At 43.0% G+C, this 19,127-nt stretch overlaps 1 protein-coding gene across 4 annotated transcripts in view; it reads right to left on the reverse strand.

The window, feature by feature from the left end:
* AFF1 (AF4/FMR2 family member 1) overlaps positions 1 to 19,127 on the reverse strand; it is a 208,126-nt gene that overhangs the window by 89,858 nt on the left and 99,141 nt on the right. For 3 of the 4 annotated variants that reach the window (XM_025385115.1, XM_025385116.1, XM_025385117.1), the window contains 2 exons: positions 7,391 to 7,511; positions 6,077 to 6,979 (listed from right to left, as the gene is read on the reverse strand). The exons of the other annotated variant lie outside the window; for it this stretch is intronic. In XM_025385115.1, the coding sequence (XP_025240900.1) occupies positions 6,077 to 6,979; positions 7,391 to 7,511 (1,024 nt within the window). The remainder of the gene's footprint in view (positions 1 to 6,076; positions 6,980 to 7,390; positions 7,512 to 19,127) is intronic. 4 annotated transcript variants of the gene reach the window in all.

A 19,127-nucleotide genomic window follows, 5' to 3' on the forward strand; every position in this document is an offset into this window, starting at 1 on the left:
CCAGAACCAGGCCTGGCACACAACAGGGGCTCGAGATATTTTGGTTAAAATGCTGAATACATGATGTGTTTGTGAGAGAGTGAGCAGCTTAAATGTGTTTTGAGTGGTGCAGGAGCAGGATATGCACCATCGGCATATCCAGAAGTAAACCACCTGAAGGTTTAAATCATCTCATAATAGGGAAGTCCCTCTTCTTGAGGTTTAAGTTAAATATGGAAGTAGGAAAGAATGTTTGTACATGTGAATGCAAAGTGAATCACTATCACACAGTTTTCCACTGTGGGTTAATTCATGCAGTTGTTAGGCTGGTACTTTATTGAAAATAGGAGGCTCAACTTAAGAGCTGCAATGAATCAAAGTGGTCCAACAATGAATGTACACTTAGGTCTCGGAAATTAGATGCAAGCATGTGGCAACAAAACGTTCCTAACATGATGCCACAAGAGGCCACAAGGAAAAGAGTAATTGCTTTGCAGAAATCAGTCACAATCAGGACTCAAAGCCAGAGTGATCTGGAGGAGGAATTAAGTAGGACCATAGAAGGATTCTTAGGTACACATGCTCAGTCCCAAGGTTTTAGATACCTACTAAATAAACACAAACAAATCCCAAATTATTTCCAGTCCTGACATTTTCCCAGAGTTAGACTGCTATTTATGACTGCCACTTGTCATCTCTACCTGGATACATAACAGCATCTCAAACTTAACACATGATCTTAATATATGACCCAACTAGAGTTCTTAGTTTTCCAGGTCATTCCCCTCTCAGTGGCTGGTATCATCCCACCATCCTTGCCTTTCAAGTAAAAAGCCTACCAGCCTTGTTTGATGCCTCACCTTCCCTCACCTCAGGCCACTCCTATCTCCCGTCAATCACAGAGCCCTATCAGTTCCCTGCCAAACAAATCCAGAACTTGTCCACTTCGCATCATGTACATGGCTACTATCCTACCCTAAGCCAGCATCATTTCCCATCCCCCAACTGGTCTCCAGGCTTCCACCTTTGCCCCTCTCATCCATTTCCCACCCAGGAGCCAGAGTTACAGTTTTTTAAAAAGAAAAAAAAAAAGGTAGGTATGTCCCTCCCCTGCTCAACATTATCCAGTGGTCTCCATCACAAATAATACTCAAATGCCCTTTCATGGCCAACAAGGCCTCCATGGTCTTACTACTGCCCATGTCTCCAGTCCCATCTCACATCCTCCCCTCACTCTCAGTGTTCCAACCATACTCCCCTCATTTCTGTTTATTTTGGGTGGCAGGGGCAGCTGAGACAGGGTCCCACTGTTGCTCAGGCTGGGGTTCAGTGGCAGTATCTCGACTCACTACAACCTCAGCCTCTCAGGCTCAAATGATCCTCCTATCTCAGCCTCCTGAGTAGCTGGAACTACTTCTAATTTTTTCCCAGTAGCTGGGAAAACTTTTTAATTTTTTTTATAGAGACAGCATCTCACTATGTTGCCCAGGCTGGTCTTGAACTCCTGGGCTCAAGTCATGCTCCCACCTTGGCCTCCCAATGTGCTGGGATTAACAAGGCCATTCCTTTTCCTAAGTTCAGGCCTTCACACTTGTTTCCTCTGCCTGAAATGAAATACGTCTCTGAGCTCTTCATGACTGACACATGTTCATCCTCCACGTCTCTGTGAAAGGTGCCTCCTCAGAGCATCCTGTGCTGACCACCATTTTTAAGTCAGCCTCCTCTGATTCATCTCATTCTCATCACCCTCTTTACTTCTTGCGGCACTCTTATCAACGCCTATGATTTCATTATATCTGTATTATCAATGCTCCCCATTAGAATAGATGGTCTATGAGACCAGGGATCTGTCTAGCTTGATCTCAGCTGTATCACCAAGAGCCTAGTCCAGTGCAAGGAACACAGTGGAGGGTTAATATCAGTTTGTTGGGCCAGGTGCAGTGGTTCGTGCCTGTAATCCCGGCACTTTGGGAGGCTGAGGCAGGCGGATCATGAGGTCAAGAGATTGAGACCATCCTGGCCAACATGGTGAAACACCATCTCCAATAAAAATATATATATACAAAAAATTAGCTGGGCATGGTGGCACACGCCTGTAGTCCCAACTACACGGGAGGCTGAGGCAGGAGGACTGCTTGAACCCGGGAGGTTGAGGTTGCAGTGAGCCAAGATTGTGCCATTGCACTCCAGCCTAGAGACAGAGCGAGACTCTGTCTCAAAAAACAAAACAAAATAAACAAAATACCAGTTTGTTAAAAGGATAAGAAAGAAAGAAAGAAAGAAAGAAAGAAAGAAAGAAAGAAAGAAAAGGAGGAATGATGAAAGATAAAAGTGAGGCCAAGAAACACAACAGGAAATGAAACTCACTGTATCCTCCATGGCTCTGCTGTAGGTTCAGTCTGGGTGACAAAGCACAACTCTTCTGGTCAAAAACACAAACATCTCACCACCGCCACCAATGCTGCCACCAAACAGCAAGTCAAAAGAACTAACTCTAACTCAAGTCAAAAGTTCTAGCTCTGGCTCTGATATTAACTACAACTTTTTGCAAAATGAAGGACTTTACCCTTTTAGACCTTATTTGTAAAATGAAAGAGCTGTGTCCTTAGCTTTAAAATTCAAACATTCTAAATTCAGTATATGATTTGGTATACCCATCTCTGCTTATTCCATTTCTGCTTTTCAATAAAAAGCCTATCTAGCACATAAATCCTCTATCTGAAACCTGTATCTAGGCAGACCTCCCCACCTCCACATTCCATCCCAATGCCCCCAGTCTCAGGGTCCACGTGCATGAGCACTCACAGAGATACCACGGCTTCTCTCTCTTTCACTTGTTATCTCTAGATAGAAACGAATGATATAAAGAAATCTCAGTCTTCCAATTGGGCAGGCCCACCTCTGATGTGGCAACTCTGCAGCTGGAAGGGATCTACGTGAGATCGGGGAGTTCTGGGCCTGGCCTCAGATTGGTCACTTCACACTGGTAGACATCTTCCAGTTGACGTATAACTAAAACAGACACTCCCAGAGAAAACCAAGTGCAGATTTTTGTGGTCCAGGCTTCTAGTCAGAAATTGACCTTTTGATAATTTTTTCCCTTAGGATCTTTGGAAGAACTAAACTTTAATTCTGAGAAAGACTTATCCCAGAGAAGAATATGAGTTTTTATAGTATCAACTAAAACATAAAATGAAGTATTTCCCATGAGGGGAAAGGAAAGGACAGGGAGTAAAGAATCCACACTTAGGTGGCTAGAGAATGAAGGAACATAAAAAACAAAAAATACAAAGAGTGGCTTTCCAATTTGGATTCATTTGTAAAATTACTATTTCACAGAAGCAGTGGGAAGGGGTAGGGGAGAAATGAAACAAACCACAAAACAGAACTATCCTCACACTCAGAGTGCTAGGAAAGAGAATATTTCCTGACTTGCCTTAGGACCAATTAAGCAATAAAAGGAAAATCAGCTACTCCCACACCCCCTTCTCCCAGCTCTACCAAGAGCCAGCTTCTCCTTCTGCCCCAAACCCAAAAATAACCCAGGCTATTGCTAATATTCTCACCTATATTCAAAGTTTACCTGCTCTGGGGCCAATTCCCACATTTTTGGTCCCACATCTCTATACTTTCCTTGGGTTCACCAGAATAATAATCCCTGGATTCACAAGAAATATTAAAATTTGAAATTTAAAATTCAAGTATATTTTTAAAACTTTCAAAAATACCCATTTTGCTAAGTGTGTAAACAGAAAATTAATGCTAAGTCTGTGAAACATGAGATCTTTGTTAAAAGAGCAAAATCAAATCCAAAACCTGACCAGACAGCTCCAAGATCCCTGCTTCCCGGATTGACGACTCCTTCATTCCACGCTCTTGGCTCCTAATTTGTCCTTACATGGGTCACCTAGAGCCCTCCATCTGTCTGACCCCCTCAGTTCCATCCTCCCACTCACCAACAGTGCCACAGGGCTCCCAGGCAGTTGGCACCACAGCTGCCACTGCCTGGCATGAGAACTCTGGCCGAGACCAGAGGGAACCATCGCATTAAAGGAAATGCTGACTGAACAGAGGCTGCAGATGAAAGGTTTACTTCTACTCCATCGTTGATAGCAGATGCCTGGTGCCAAGAAAACCCCCATTCTTCAATAACCAAATTTATGGAGGATTTTGTTCCTCAGAAAACATGCAAGAGCCAATTAACATAGTCCTACGTTTGAAATACGTGTTAAATATAAGGGGTTTTATGACACTGAAGAATCTCAACTCAGCCTACTTATTTCCACCCAAGAAAGCAGTAAGTTAACCGGAATCCTCTCCCAGAAACATCTACTAGGAAACCTAGGGCTGATTTACACAGGTTCTTTAAGTACCTAGTTCCAGAGAGAGAAAACTCAATTGTTCTCTAATTGTTTCATAAGTGTAGGCTGATCTCTACACTAGACCAATCTGTCCTGCAGCAAGGACCAATTTCTCTGGCACAGAATCTTGCACTTAAGCATATGGTTGGGCATTTGGTAGACAATGTAAATATTTGCTAATTTGTCCAAAAATTGTTTTAAAGCAATTTTTTAGGTTATTTTTAGAAAGAATGTTAAGTTGTTCCCTCCCCCCTTTTTTTTAAACTGGGAACATACAGCTAACCCTATTTGATAAAGAAAGTAAAGAAACTATCATTGAGTTCTTTACTGCCTGAATTAGAAGGCAGGTGGAGTGATTGTTTTGAGGAGGGAAAATCTCACTTTATTTCGCCTTCATTCAGCTGCCTACTCCTTCCTCCGTCACAGCACAAAATGTTCAATAAATGGCTCAATGCATTAAATCTTCGTAAGTTAGGATCGGAGGTGCAGTTCTGCCATCTTGGTCATTTCTACCATTGCTTTTACTCCTTCTTATTTTTCCTTGGCCCCCAAACAAGTGGCATTCAGAAGACATCTGGAAGCACTCAGCTCAAGAGCTCAGTGAGGACGGCACCCCAACCTCCCTCTTCTAAACCAGAAGCTGACACCAGAAAGTTACAGGTTGTCCTCCTGGAAGATAAAGGTTATCTTTCCGGGTAGGAATCACACCCCCACCTAAGGAATTTTACCTTCTGGCATTATGTAAGACATATCTGGATGGCACAAATGTCTTTGAGCAATGGAGATGCAAATTAGAATGTTTATACAATAGATGTAACTAAACCATAGACTTTACATTAAAAGATAAGTTTTAAAATTCACTTCAAACATTTCACTTCGCACTACTAATCTTAATTTTGGAGAAACTGGTACCACTTTAAAATTTCAGCGATAGGATGTATGCTCTGATTCTCCTCATTCAAACACAATGCTGCTGTTCATCCACGGAGTAGAAAAAGAAATTTTTTTTTTCTTGGTTTTAAGAAGTACAGCATTTGGGTTACTTTTAAAACCCATAGTTGAAAAACATTCTGTATTATATTTGTGACTCACTCTCAAGTGAAATGTCACCATACACCCACTCTTCTTTTTTAGGTGATAAATAATAAAATATTAGAACAGAACTTTAGTTACAAAGTTCCTTACAATTTACAGGGAACAAGTGCTTTTAAAATAATAAAAATTAAGCGACTCTGTCATCTTGCTTTTACTTTTTTACAGTTTAGATCTCAGGAAAAACTAACTGGGTCTGAGGAGGTATTAATCAAAAAACTTTTTTCTTCACATTGTTATCCCAGTGTCTCCCAAAACAATAAATAAGACACCTGAAAACCTTCCTGAAACTTTCTGGTAACCGAAATCTTCTCTATCTTGATTAGGTTTGGGATCCTACAGGTGTATCTATTTTTTGAAACACAAACTGTACTCTTATGATCTCTATGCTTTACTGTATATAAATTTTGGCTCAATAAAAAGGTTCTCTAAACCTTTCTGCAAACTGCATTTCAACATCTATAACCAGTTGTCCATCTCAGAGCTGAGTTTTTCATGGGTTATTAAAGCCAAAAAGCCAAAAAGAACTCCCCCTGCCCAAAAGCCATGGACTAACCTCCCCACCTTGCCCCACATCCTCCAGACATTTTCATCTCAAATCCGTCTTCGAATCAGAATTGCCCAAGATAAGAAATTCCACACACCTCAACTGACTGAGAAGGCATCTTCAGTTTGGTGAGCTTAGCTTTGGCAGGCACTTTCAAGTCTGTTTTTTCAAAGGTCTGCTGTCGATAGTCCTCCGGCAGTGGTTTCAGTTCAGGGGATTCACTAGGAGCCTGATCTTGACCATCCATGGGTCGGACATAAGCCGTGGGCTTCTGCTGCATTGCAACACTTTTTGAGGGAAGGGAGGGAGGTGGAAATGTCTGAGAAGGCGGCTGGGGAGGGGCCACCAAACTGTCTTGAGGGGTCTCTTTATCATGGACTTTCACTGCTAGGTCCTTGGGAGATTTGGCTGGGCAACAGCCTTTACTGTTATTGTTGCTGCCATGAACCTTGCTGCTTCCTTGTGTCCGGGGAAGAGTTTGCTGGTTGGAATGTATAGGTGACAAAGGGGGAACTGGGGAAGGCAAAGAGGAGATTAAGGGAGAAAGCTCCCTCTCTGGAGCGGAGTCTGTCACTGAAGCACAGTGGTCTCCGTCAGCTCTTCGGTCACCTTTCTTGTGATGACTAGAGCCGTACCCCTCCTGACCAAGGCGATCCTGGGTCAGGTGCTGGCTGTCTGGTGGGCCGTAGCTTTTGGCATGGAGACTTGGCATTGGTTCAGTTCTTGGCTGCGCCATCTTTGGATTGTGGCTAATGTTGCCAACAGAGAGTGGTCCAGACGCAGGAGTGTGAATGGACTGGTGGTGGACACTAGTGTGGAAGGAGCTGGATGGAATGCTGCTCCCTTTGTCAGGAATTAAAGGATATTTCGGCTTTCCCAATCTATTTTCAGAAGCATCCAAGCGATGAGTGTGGGACTTAGTACTAAGGAACTCCTTCACTTCTTCGTAGTTTCCCAACATGTTCTGTATTCGACTAGACAGCTCATCACCTTTTGCTGTCTGAAAAAAAAGGAGAATTTGAGAATGAAAAAAACTAAGGAAAACTACCATTTAACAAACCACGTTATATAATACCATTAAGGAAAAAACTCTGAGCTTAATGTGTGACATGTAGAATTTAATGTGCTATTTTAACTCAATTCCCCTGTTGAGAAGACTATCATGGATACATATTACTAACTGCAGAAGACTAACATTACAAAAGAAAACCACAAGCTTTGGTAATTCTGACTAACAACGTTCAGAGAATTTTCATACTTTGTTTTCAAAAATCTCTAGCATAAGGTAGAATAAGTTATCTTATTTTCACAGCTGTGACCCTTGTTCGAACTCAATTATACTGAATTGTTTCATCATAGGGTTCAATATTGTGATAAATCAGACCTTCAACTTCTAGTATTCAGTAAATACCTTGTAGGGCTCTCCAAAAAGGGGAATCTTTTCAGGAAATGCCTCTTTCTCTTGGTGAGCTTCCTGGTTGCGTCTTTCCTTCTCTCTAATTCGAAGCAGGTTTCTGTCGTCATTGTACAAACTGTTTCAGATGCCACAAAAGAACGAAAACAATAAAATTTATCAGTCTCCAAGTTTTGTCATGCATACATACATGCGAGAAGGGAGGTGAGGACGGGTCTGGGAAGAAGCAATGATAACGGCTGTGATTTAAACAAAGCCTAAGTTCCTTAACCCAGCCTGAGGCTGAGGCCTCAGTCACTTGGCGGTGACCCTCCAGCTGGGGTCCCGGCTCCCAACACCCAAGTATTCACTCTGGGCTATGGTCTCCATCATGGCTCAGGACTGATTCCAAACTGAACAGCCTTTTATAGGCAGCAGTGGAACTGAGACAAGATTAATGATATTTTTATTTTCAGCTTGCAAAATATGGGGTAGAGGTGGAAGCTTTTCATCTGCAGGAGTCAGCAGGATGTGAACTTTAGAAAGGCTGTTTTCCTGGATCAGTAGCGTACATTTTGAAAGATTAAAATCAAAAGGCTTATTTCATAATTAAAAGATTACCAGGCACCCAAAACAGCATTTACTTTCTCAGCCTACTCTACTGGGAGTGTCTTGGCATGTAAACCCCACAAAAAATGATTTTTATTTCTCATTTCAAATGTCAGGGATGAGAAAATCCAATTATAGATGTCAGCTCTACCTACGGAGAATGCTTTATAATCTGACTGCCCTACTTAAACCACATAAAAATGTATCCTAAATCAGCCCTGGCACCAAAGGGGTTAAATGGCATTCAGCCGAGAAACAAATCAGAGATGGAGACCAAAGGAAGTGCAGTTTTAGCCAGCACATAAACCAAAAGTGGGCTTGCCTCACTGTCAGCACCATGGGCCACTTCCCAGCCCTCACACGCAATGTATGATTAAAAAGTGACATAAGAACTATAAAATGACTTCTGTCTTCATAGACTTGCTCCTAGGGAATCTACTGAATGTTTTCTACCAATGTCGTTTGAACAAACAGGAAAATATTTGATTGTCTAGTTAAGGCTGTCGGTCGGTATCTTCGGAAATTCTAGCCCTGATGTCAGACACCCTTCCCCACCCCCTTTCCCAGCCTCTTTGCCCTCTTCTGACTTCTCTTATTTCCTCTGACAAGAGCCTGCTGGTCTCCCTGCCTCCCCCACATCTTATCCCTTTAATTCAGCCTTCTTATGAAAAGAGACCTGATTTAAGGTCCTGGTTCTCATGTCACCATCCATATTTTAAAATAACAAGCATTCGATGGCCCTTTACTACTGCAGAATAAACTCTAAATTCTTGCTTTGGCATTAAAATTCCCCCATAATCTGACGCAGATCTACTCTCCAGAAATTATCCACTGTCCCCCTGCAGGCCACATGCATTCTACTTGACAGTCAGTCACATCCATCCCCTGAACATACCCCGCAAGGCAGCCTCTTGCTCTAATTTCCACCAGGCTCTCTTTACTGAAACCAATTCTTCCAGAGCCAGCTTTCCTAGGAAGTATGACTCTCTTACAAACCACCTCTATATTCCAGTCACACCTGACCACTCCCCATTCCTCAGTGATATCCTAGACTTTGATGATTTCATTCCAGCCACAAATTTCCACTGCCTCTCTCTCCACCACACATCCCCATCCTTAATTTTCAGCTTCCAGCAAATCTCTGGAATGATTCAAATGTCACTCACTCTAAAGGTAAAGGCTTCCTCAAATCCACCAAGTATGTGCTTACCTAACACATCAGTTAGTTCTCTCTCCTCCTCCCCTCTCCCCTAGCATGTGAACTCCATCAGAAAAGAACCTCCCAAATGTAGCACCTCTCCTGGTGCTAAAGCATGGTACTCTGCATAGAAGCTAATCATTCAATACTTTTAGATTAAAAAACAGCCACTACACACTTATATATTTTTATAAACTTAACAACTCTTTAAAAAAGATTTAACTCTGGAAGACACATGCAAAAACTATTTTTAAAAATCATCTAAAAAGTAATGTGGTATTTCTATAGCCTTTTAATCTATGGGAGTAGGATGCACAGAGAGAAATTAGCTGCCTGACTGAATTCGCTACAATGTGGTAAATAATAATCTCCTTAGGCTGGGCGCAGTGGCTCAGGCCTGTAATCCTAGCACTTTGGGAGGCTGAGGCGGGTGGATCATGAGGTCAAGAGATCAAGACCATCCTGGCCAACATGGTGAAACTCTGTCTCTACTAAAAATACAAAAATTAGCTGGGTGTGGTGGCATGCGTCTATAGTGCGAGCTACTCGGGGGGCTGAGGCAGGAGAATCGCTTGAACCCAGGAGGCGGAGGCTGCAGTGAGCTGAGATTGCACCACTGTACTCCAGCCAGGGCGACAGAGCAAGACTCCATCTCAAAAAAAAAAAAGAATGATCTTCTTAGACCTGTATCAAAAACTTTTCCTAGATGATGGATATTGCAATTATCAGATTTTAAAATAACTCTTAAAACCACAAAGTTAATAATTTATGCTAGTCAAAATACTGAAAAGAAGAAGCTGCTAAACCAGAAACTGGTCATGAATTCTTCTGCAATGGAGTCTGAGTCTCAGCTGTTTCAGACAGTTAAACTTACTTCTGGTTGGCAGTAGCACACTGGACTTGATGATACTCAATTCCTTTCAATTGTTTTATGATTTTTGTAATTCCTCTTGTTGGTTCAAAAGATCATATGCCATTAGCATATAACCACAGAAGCCAAGTAATCAGATTGATCAGAAAATAACTTTCCTTCAAACTTGTTTTACAGCCACTTTGAGCCAGTTTGCAGGGAGGAGCTAAGCAGGCAAACATCCTCTGAGCAACTAAGCTTCTCTTCTCCCAGACTATCCAGTGCATGCACCTTGCAGCAGTCAAGACAGGCCGATGGGTGAGTGGGTGGGGGGAAGCTTACCACGGGCATGTGTTTGTCTGCTTGGCTATTCTCACCATCAAGGGAGTTCTCCCCTCTCTGATATGCCACTTACAACACTGGAGTCCCTATAGCTGGTCAGTGTTCAGCCTTAGGCTCCACTTCACAGGGCAGAGCTCTATCCCTTCTAAATAAATGCTACCTTTGTCTCAGAGAAGGGAACTCCAAATGGCAATTCTCAGTCCAGGATCCAAAAGGGGGGGTGTGAACAGTTACACCTCAACTAACAGGCTACTCAGAGTCCTCAACTTTCTCATCAATTCCACACACTCAATTTTCCTTTAACAAAGTTACATTACTAAAATATTTTTAAATCAAACAACTCAGCCTTGTATTAGACTTATCTCAGCATCAGTTGGGTTTCTCCCATACTTCCAGATTTTCATTCCAAAATATTGAAAATTGCTACAGAAATAACCAGAAGAACCCAATTAAGCCACTCTTTCACAGAATTCCTAACACTAGTTTATTACTACATGATTCTAAAATCAAGAAGTCTCCCACAGGGAGGAAATCCTATTAAATTAAGGATTCTAGTTAATTAAGGTTTTACTTCATTAGTGTCAAAAAATAAAAATAAAAAAACCCAGACTAAGATTTTATCGGCAGACATGTAATTCTACACCTATTCTGAGACAAATTTTCTTTTTATGATTCACCATCACCTTCAACTAAAAGCCCTGTAAGTAGTGAGGTGAAAAAGGACATTGGTAGGATGAGTTTTATGAGGTCCAGACTTTGTGAAAGAAACTTGCTCTCCCCACACTGTTCAACAACTCCCTCTTGGGTGGAACTCACAAAGGCTCCTGGGCAGGGCAAAGGAAGACCTAAAAGGCAGGAAGTTCACAGGAGTAGAGGTAGGCTTTGAGCCCCTGCTCTGGGTTGCCTCCTTTGTCCTTGCGACTAAATTGTTTTGCCAGTCACACTGAATAGCTTTCTGGTTTCTTGTTGCAAATTTGCAATGGCTTAGGGAATGATCTGTTAAAAGCTCCCAGGCAAATCTTTGGTGAATATTTCCTTTTTCTTGGTTCCATTTTGAGATAAAGGAATATGAAATTTTAAAAGTAAACCCACTATTCATACCATAAGTAAACCTTTGTTCAGCCTATACACATCACTGTTTAAACCAAGGTATAAGCAAGGAAGAGGCAGATGGGAAAATGTTTTAATGAGGGAATTTTAGGAAGCGGCAAATGCCCTACATGATTCACAAACTCTGTAGTAACTTTTTTTTTTTTTTTTCCCAGATGGAGTCTCGCTCTGTCGCCCAGGCTGAAGGGCAGTGATCTCAGCTCACTGCAACCTCTGACTCCTGGGTCCAAGCGATTCTCCAGTCTCAGCCTCCCGAGGAGACAGGATTAGATGCACCTGCCGCCACGTCTGGCTAATTTTTATATTTTTAGTAGAGAGAGGGTTTCACCAAGTTGGCCACGCTGGTCTCAAACTACTGATCTCAAGTGATGCACCCACCTCAGCCTCCCAAAGTGTTGGGATTACAGGTGTAAGCCACCACGCCCAGCTGTCAATAATCACCTTTCAATAACTACAAGTTAACTGTCACTTTAATAAAGGTAGCTTTTTTTTTTTTTCCGGTCCTGTGTTAAGGAAAAACGCATCCCAACATCAGCCTGGCCATTCTTTCCCACTGTTCCAAATAGAATATAGTGAGTTACAAGTTCTCCTTAGCTGAGTTTAGATGGTACTTTGCATTAGCTAAGAGGTTCTCAAACCTGAGTCAGTCGTTGGAGGGTTTGTGAAAACATAGATCACAGAGACCTGCAGAGTTTCTGAGGCAGTAGGCCTGACATGGGGCCTGAGGCTTCTTGCATGTTGAACAAGTTTCCAAGGGATCTCCAGGGGCGAAAGACAGCACATACTTTTTGGGGATCACCAAAATACAAAAGCAATGGTAACACCAGCAGCAGCCTGGACAAGGAAGGCATCACTTAGCATGTTAGTCAGCACTAATTTTGGCACTATCACATCAGTTTTCTATTTAATTTTCAAAACAACTCCGTGAGAGTGGGATTATTAGCCCCATTTTCCAGGTGAAAGAAAGCTAGCTCAGATATTGACTTGCGGCCGGGGGCGGTGGCTCACACCTGTAATCCCAGCACTTTGGGAGGCCGAGGTGGACAGATCACTTGAGGTCAGGAGTTCAAGACCAGCTTGGCCAATGTGGTGAAACCCTGTCGCTACTAAAAATACAAAACATTAGCTGGGTGTGGTGGCATGCACCTGTAATCCCAGCTACTCTGGAGGCTGAGGCAGGAGAATCACTTGAATTTGGGAGGTAGAGGTTGCAGTAGGCCAAGATCGTGCCACTGCACTCCAGCCTAGGTGACAGAGCGAGACCACATCTCAGAAAAAAAAAAAAGGGCAGGGCGCGGTGGCTCACGCCTGTAATCCCACCACTGTGGTGGGCTCACTTTGGTGAGCATCAGCTCAACTGATGCTGAGGAGGGTGGATCGCCTGAGGTCGGGAGTTGAGATCAGCCTGGCCAACATGGTAAAACCCCATTTCCACTAAAAATACAAAAAATTAGCTGGGTGTGGTGGTGGGCGCTACTAGGGAGGCTGAGGCAGGAGGCTCATTTGAACCCAGAAGGTGGAGGTTGTTGCAGTGAGTGGAGATTGTGCCACTGCACGCCAGCCTGGGCAACAAGTGCAAAACTCTGTCTCAATTTAAAAAAAGGTGGGCGAGTTAGGGGACTGACTTGCTCACAAATGGTAGACCTGAACATTCAAATGCCTGGCAAGAAAGCTTATACTCTCAGCCACAGTTCTGCTAGCAAAGCTGTCAGGCTGCGTTAAACAGGGCAGTGAAGACAAAGAAGGTGTGCTAAAGTGTGCTAACTCATAACCACTCATAATTCCTTAGTCTCAAAGAGGTACACATCGACAATTTAGTATTATCTCTGCCAGCAGGGTCATCTCAGAGCCACAAAACGGATGTTTGGTTAAACTGATCCACACAGGCCTGTCCTTGAGGAAGGACCTAACAGAGGGCCCCTTGGAGAGAAGGATGGCCAATGGCATGACACAGCTCTTTCAGTTATAAAAACTGTGGGTCGGACACAAGGGCTCACATCTGTAATCCCAGCACTTTGGGAGGCCAAGGTGGGAGGATCACCTGAGGTCAGGGGTTTGAGACCAGCCTGGCCTACATGGCGAAACCCTGTCTCTACTAAAAATACAAAAATTAGCCGGGTGTAGTGGCAAGTGATTGTAATCGCAGCTACTTGGGAGGCTGAGGCAGGAGAATCGCCAGAACCCAGGAGATGGAGGCTGCAGTGAGCCGAGATCATGCCACTGCACTCCAACCTGGGCTAAAGAGCGAGACTCTGTCTCATAAATAAACAAACAAATAAATACATAAATATAAAAACTGTGCTACAATTCTTGTTTCAGAGCCTCTGATGTGCCCCTGGGAAGGAGGGTGCAAAGTCTGACCACGCCACAGACATCATGAGTTCTACTAGAAGTCTACAAAAATCTATTTAGATAGGGAAATAATCCTTTCAGTAACCAGGTTCTTGCCTTCAGATCACATACTACTGTCACCATCTTTGAGGTTCAACCTGATGCATCAAAAGATCTCCACACAATCCATCAATCCACCTCCTCCACATTTTTCTTTCAGTTAAGTGAACTAGAAATGAGGAGAACCACAGGCTTCAGTGTCCAGTGCCTGGTGAGAGCAGTCACATGTGAAAACTCACCTGCAGAACATAAACACTTGAGCCATGAGAGGGGGACTGTGCCATAGATGTTTCACTGACCGAATCTACTAACTCAGCACAAGAGTTTGAACGAAGCTTTGGAAATCTAAAATGTGCCAGGATGCTCTCACTTTCGGAAAGGTGGTGAAAATCCTGAGGAATTCAGAGCTGCCTGTTCAGCCCCTCAATACAGTCATTTAGTCAACCCCATGCTGGGGCCTGTCAGGGCACATTTACTCTGACTTTTCAAATGCTTCCTGGGGGTGGGGATGGATGTGTTTAAAATATTGTGGTAAAATGTAAGAAATCACAACTCTGTAAGGATTAGTGAGAGTAATTCCTTTTTCTCTTTCCCTCACACTAAAAAAGGAAATAGCATATGTGGATGAGGAAAAGATAGTAACAGAAAGGCCCAAGTTGGGCGTGAGACGTGGGGCAGTGTGTTGGCTCTGGTATCATCTGGCTGTAAGCACCTTCTCCCAGGCTGGAGCCCATGGGCCCTGCTGCTAAACTAGGTTAGTCATGCGGGATTGCTGAATGCCATTCGGTGCTTCCATGGTAACTCACGGCCCACAGGGCTGGCTGTGCACAGCTGACTACCCATTTATCACCCTTGACTGGTCACTTCACATAGGCCTTCCTCTGATAGATGTCACCAACTCTCTAGAATTCGAGTTTAAATTTTTAACTCTCTCTTGGATGGTGGAGTGTGATTTCTCCTATATATTTATCTTCATAAGCCTGGAGACATCTGACAGGAAGGAAAGGGAAAATCCTAAAATCAACAGTGTACATTAACTCTGGAAAGGATTAAGTCTTATTACTGTTTAGAAGCACTATGCCATTGTGATTTGAATGTACAAAGGATAAAGCAACACATAAACACACAAAAGTTGGGCAACCCCAGCTTAGAGGATGGTGAGATAGAGATCTGTCACAAACAGGGAGGCAAAAAGACAGGAGGCTAGGGTTCTTCCACACCATGTAAGCGACTTGTTTATTTTAAAAGCCACATCTCAACTTTGTAAGCCCATCTTTTAGCCTTTTGTTTCCACATTCCCCTATTCCTACCATCTAACACGCAGGAAACATTTTTCACACATTGGCTTTATGAAAAAACATCAACATACCTCAAAGCACAATATTAGTTTGATTTCCAAATACAATTTAAACATGAGAAATCAAAGTGGCTCCATGTCTGAAGGCAGGATAAAATGTTGCTTCAAAGAATGGAGACTTTTTTCCTCTCTCCATCTGTGTGAAAGAATTTGTAAGAGACTTTCTCATAATAAAAATCACTCAGCTAAATCATCCCAGGGTTTTCACTCTCAATACCTAACATGAGTAACGTTCTTAAAATTTATAAAGAAAGTAATCAGAGACTTAATCCTAAAACAAAGTCTTACAATCTGATTTCATATTAAAAATATCAGCCAAGTACAATGAAAAAATAGCACGATGTCAGTTGTTTTCCTGGAAGAGCCCCCAGGGGATTATCTCAGGGCATTAGCACTCTATGCTACTCACTTCTGTTTGCCACAGAAGGTTCAGTATTATCATAATTTATTATAGTATTTATTTTTAAAGTTTTATGTGACCCCATTTTGCAAAATTAAATCAACCTTGAAAACACTGCCCACACATCTTCTTGCCATTCTCTAGGAGGGTGATACATGACAGTGAAATTTACATTCTTGGTACCCGTCGTAAACATTCTCCAGGACTCAGAGCCAGTAAGATATTTTGCATATCTTAAATGCATCCTGCAAGTTTTAAACTCTACACTTGAGCAAATGTGACTAAAAAGTCACATCAATTCTAAGGAAAGACATGTTAATTTACCTTTCAAAATGAACTTGCCTGGTACTTCTGTATGCCTGTTAATATGCAGCAAAGGTCTGAAAGGATACATTTCACAAAAACCTACCAAGCAGGGCCAAGCTCAGTGGTTCATGCCTGTAATCCCAGCACTTTGGGAGGCCGAGGCGGGCAGATCACTTGAGGTCAGGAGTTCAAGACTAGCCTGGCGAACATGGTGAAACCCCGTCTCTACCAAAACTACAAAACATTAGCCCGGTGTGGTGGTGGGTGCCTGTAATCCCAGTTACTCGGAAGGCTGACGCAGAACTGCTTGAACCCAGGAGGCGGAGGTTGCAGTGAGTTGAAAACGCGCCATTGCACTCCAGCCTGGGCGACAGAGCAAGACTCCGTCTCAAAACAAAAACAAAAAACCTACCATCAAGCAGCATGGCATTAGGGTACAGAATGTTAAGTGGTGATATGGTTTGGGGAGCATTTTGTTAACATCCTGTTTTTAAATTCTTTTCACAATAAGAAAGCATCTATTTGTATAAAAGTTCTGATTAAAAACAAAAGAAAGAGCCTCATATACTATAGCAACGTCAGGTTGGGGATAAAGAAATACTGAAGTGTTAATCATTTTTGCAATAACTCTCATTAGAAGCTCTGAAAACTGATTTTGGGTTCTGAACTCAGTCTTAGATTGTTAGCGAGTAATTTTAGATCCATCTGTGTAAAGCAGAATCTCAAATTAGCTGGGCATGGTGGCACACTCCTGTAGTCCCAACTACTTGGGAAGCTGAAATGGGAGGATCACTTGATCCTGAGAGGCAGAGGTTGGAGTGAGCCCAGGTCACACCCTGCACTCCAGCCTCAGCAACAGAGCAAGACGGAGCAAGAAGCTTGTCTCAAAAACAAGGCAGGGAGAGACAAAAAAAGCAGAAACTCACTGCCATATTAGAGAATACGTTCCAACATTCAAACACCAGCAGATGATTTTTTTTTTGAGACGGAGTCTTGCTCTGTCGCCCAGGCTGGAGTGCAGTGGCACGGCAATCTCGGCTCACGGCAACCTCCGCCTCCCGGGTTCATGCCATTCTCCTGCCTCAGCCTCCTGAGTAGCTGGGACTACAGGCGCCTGCCACCACGCCCAGCTAATTTTTTTGTAATTTTAGTAGAGATGGGATTTCACCCGTGTTCGGCACGATGGTCTCGAACTCCTGACCTTGTGATCTGCCCACCTTGGCCTCCCAAAGTGCTGGGATTACAGGTGTGAGTCACCGCGCCGGGCCCCAGCTGATGTTTTTTAATTGGGGGAGTTAATATAACCTACTTTGTTTCTCTTAATAGATCTCATAAGTCTATTTTGAGAGGTATTTTTTACCTTACAGATAGAAACACACAAGAACTTGTCTTCCTCATCAATTGGTTTTTAAGGGACAGTAAGGAAAACTGTGTGGTTGGGCATACATAGCTCCAACACAAAAGTCGGATGGGGGAAGAGGAGACAGATGAGCTAATGTGTTCCCATGTGCAGCACACCAAGCCTCTCATCTTCCAAACATATTTTAACAATAAAAAACTAGTACTGAGTAAGCAAGGCCAGCATGCATATAGAACAATTACACAAACCACACCAAAGAAATCACTTCTCACCTCAAAAAGCTGGCAATCTATAGCTAGGGGTTAATAAAACATGTCTTTATGTTATATGCAATGTAAGCATATTGATGTTACAAATTTCAGAAAATTCAGTCCCTGAGACTGATGTCAAGTGCTTACCAGCAGTCAAGCAAGGATCGGATATACAGAAATTACCCTCCACAATGGCAACAGAGATAAACCAGTTTTTTTAACCTGAGATAAAGTCTGTCACCTGACTAGTTATTTATGTCTCCCTTTAGTTGTAAAGCCCCCTGGTGAGCACAGCCACACACTGCCTCATTGGCACTGCTCATTTGGCACCAATCAGAAATGTGGATAGGTGTTGGCTCTTCCCCTGCTCTTCTGGTCTGTAGTAGGACCAATCAGAGTGCTGGCCTCATTACCAGGCCACTCATGTCACACACTCTCAACTGACCCGGAAGGACCACATCACATACCTGCAAAATGATGAGGCTGGTGAAAGTCTCTCAATACAGCCACAAAAATTAAAAATCCTAGAGTCACAAGCTAAGAATGTAGACAAGCAAGCTTAAAGTCTTTTTCTTAATGCTTTCTTCCTTTAATTCATTCCCCAGCTTTTAAAAAAATGTTTTGGGTATGAAATCTATGAAGCGTCCAATATTCAAATAAAATGGACTTCACTTCTCACTCAGAATGTGGCCCCGAGAGGCTCCTCTTTCTGGGTTGTCCATCTCCACAAAGCTGCATCACTGATCTTTCTAAAAATCATAAATCTCATCTTGCTATTCAGCTACCTAAAACCTTTCTGGGAGCCCTGGTGCCTACAGGATTAAAGCTCCTGAATGAGAACTTTTTTTTTTTTGAGACGGAGTCTTGCTCTGTCACCCAGGCTGGAGTGCAATGGCGCGATCTCCGCTCACTGCAAGCTCCGCCTCCCAAGTTCACACCATTCTCCAGCCTCCCGAGTAGCTGGGACTACAGGCGCTCGCCACCACGCCTGGCTAATTTTTTTTGTTTTTAGTAGAGACGGGGTTTCACTGTGTTAGCCAGGATGGTCTCGATCTCCTGACCTCGTGATCGACACTCCTCGGCCTCACAAAGTGCTGGGATTACAGATGTGAGCCACCGTGCCAGGCCTTCTGGGTATTTCAAGCGGTACTTCTGCCTGCCTCAGCCCTCAGGGTAAGAGCACCCTTCCTGCGTTCTGCCTCATCCTCTACCCTTTAAGCACAAGAAGCAGGGAGGCTCTGGGAAGCAGATCTTCTCCCTGCCCGGTCTCTAACTGCTGCCTTTCAAAAGTCTTCCTCAGTATCACTGCCTCCATTTCTAGGATACCTCTGCTGTCTATGTTTCTATTTACTCAAACTAGATAGACCTTATATATGTGTGCCTATAGATTTTCCTTATTAGACTGTGAGCTCCTCCTTAAGGGCACGGACTATTTCTGAGGGTTCCTTACCCAGTATAGTGCTTAGCGAATGTGATGCTTAATATGCATCTTTGACTGAATTATATTCAAGCATTACTCAATTTCCAATTATTCAGAATTCTGTATTCTGCCAGCCTATTTATTATCTAACAACAAAATGT

The sequence above is a fragment of the Theropithecus gelada genome, chromosome 5 (genome assembly GCF_003255815.1).
Source record: "Theropithecus gelada isolate Dixy chromosome 5, Tgel_1.0, whole genome shotgun sequence".
Classification (NCBI taxonomy): domain Eukaryota; kingdom Metazoa; phylum Chordata; class Mammalia; order Primates; family Cercopithecidae; genus Theropithecus; species Theropithecus gelada.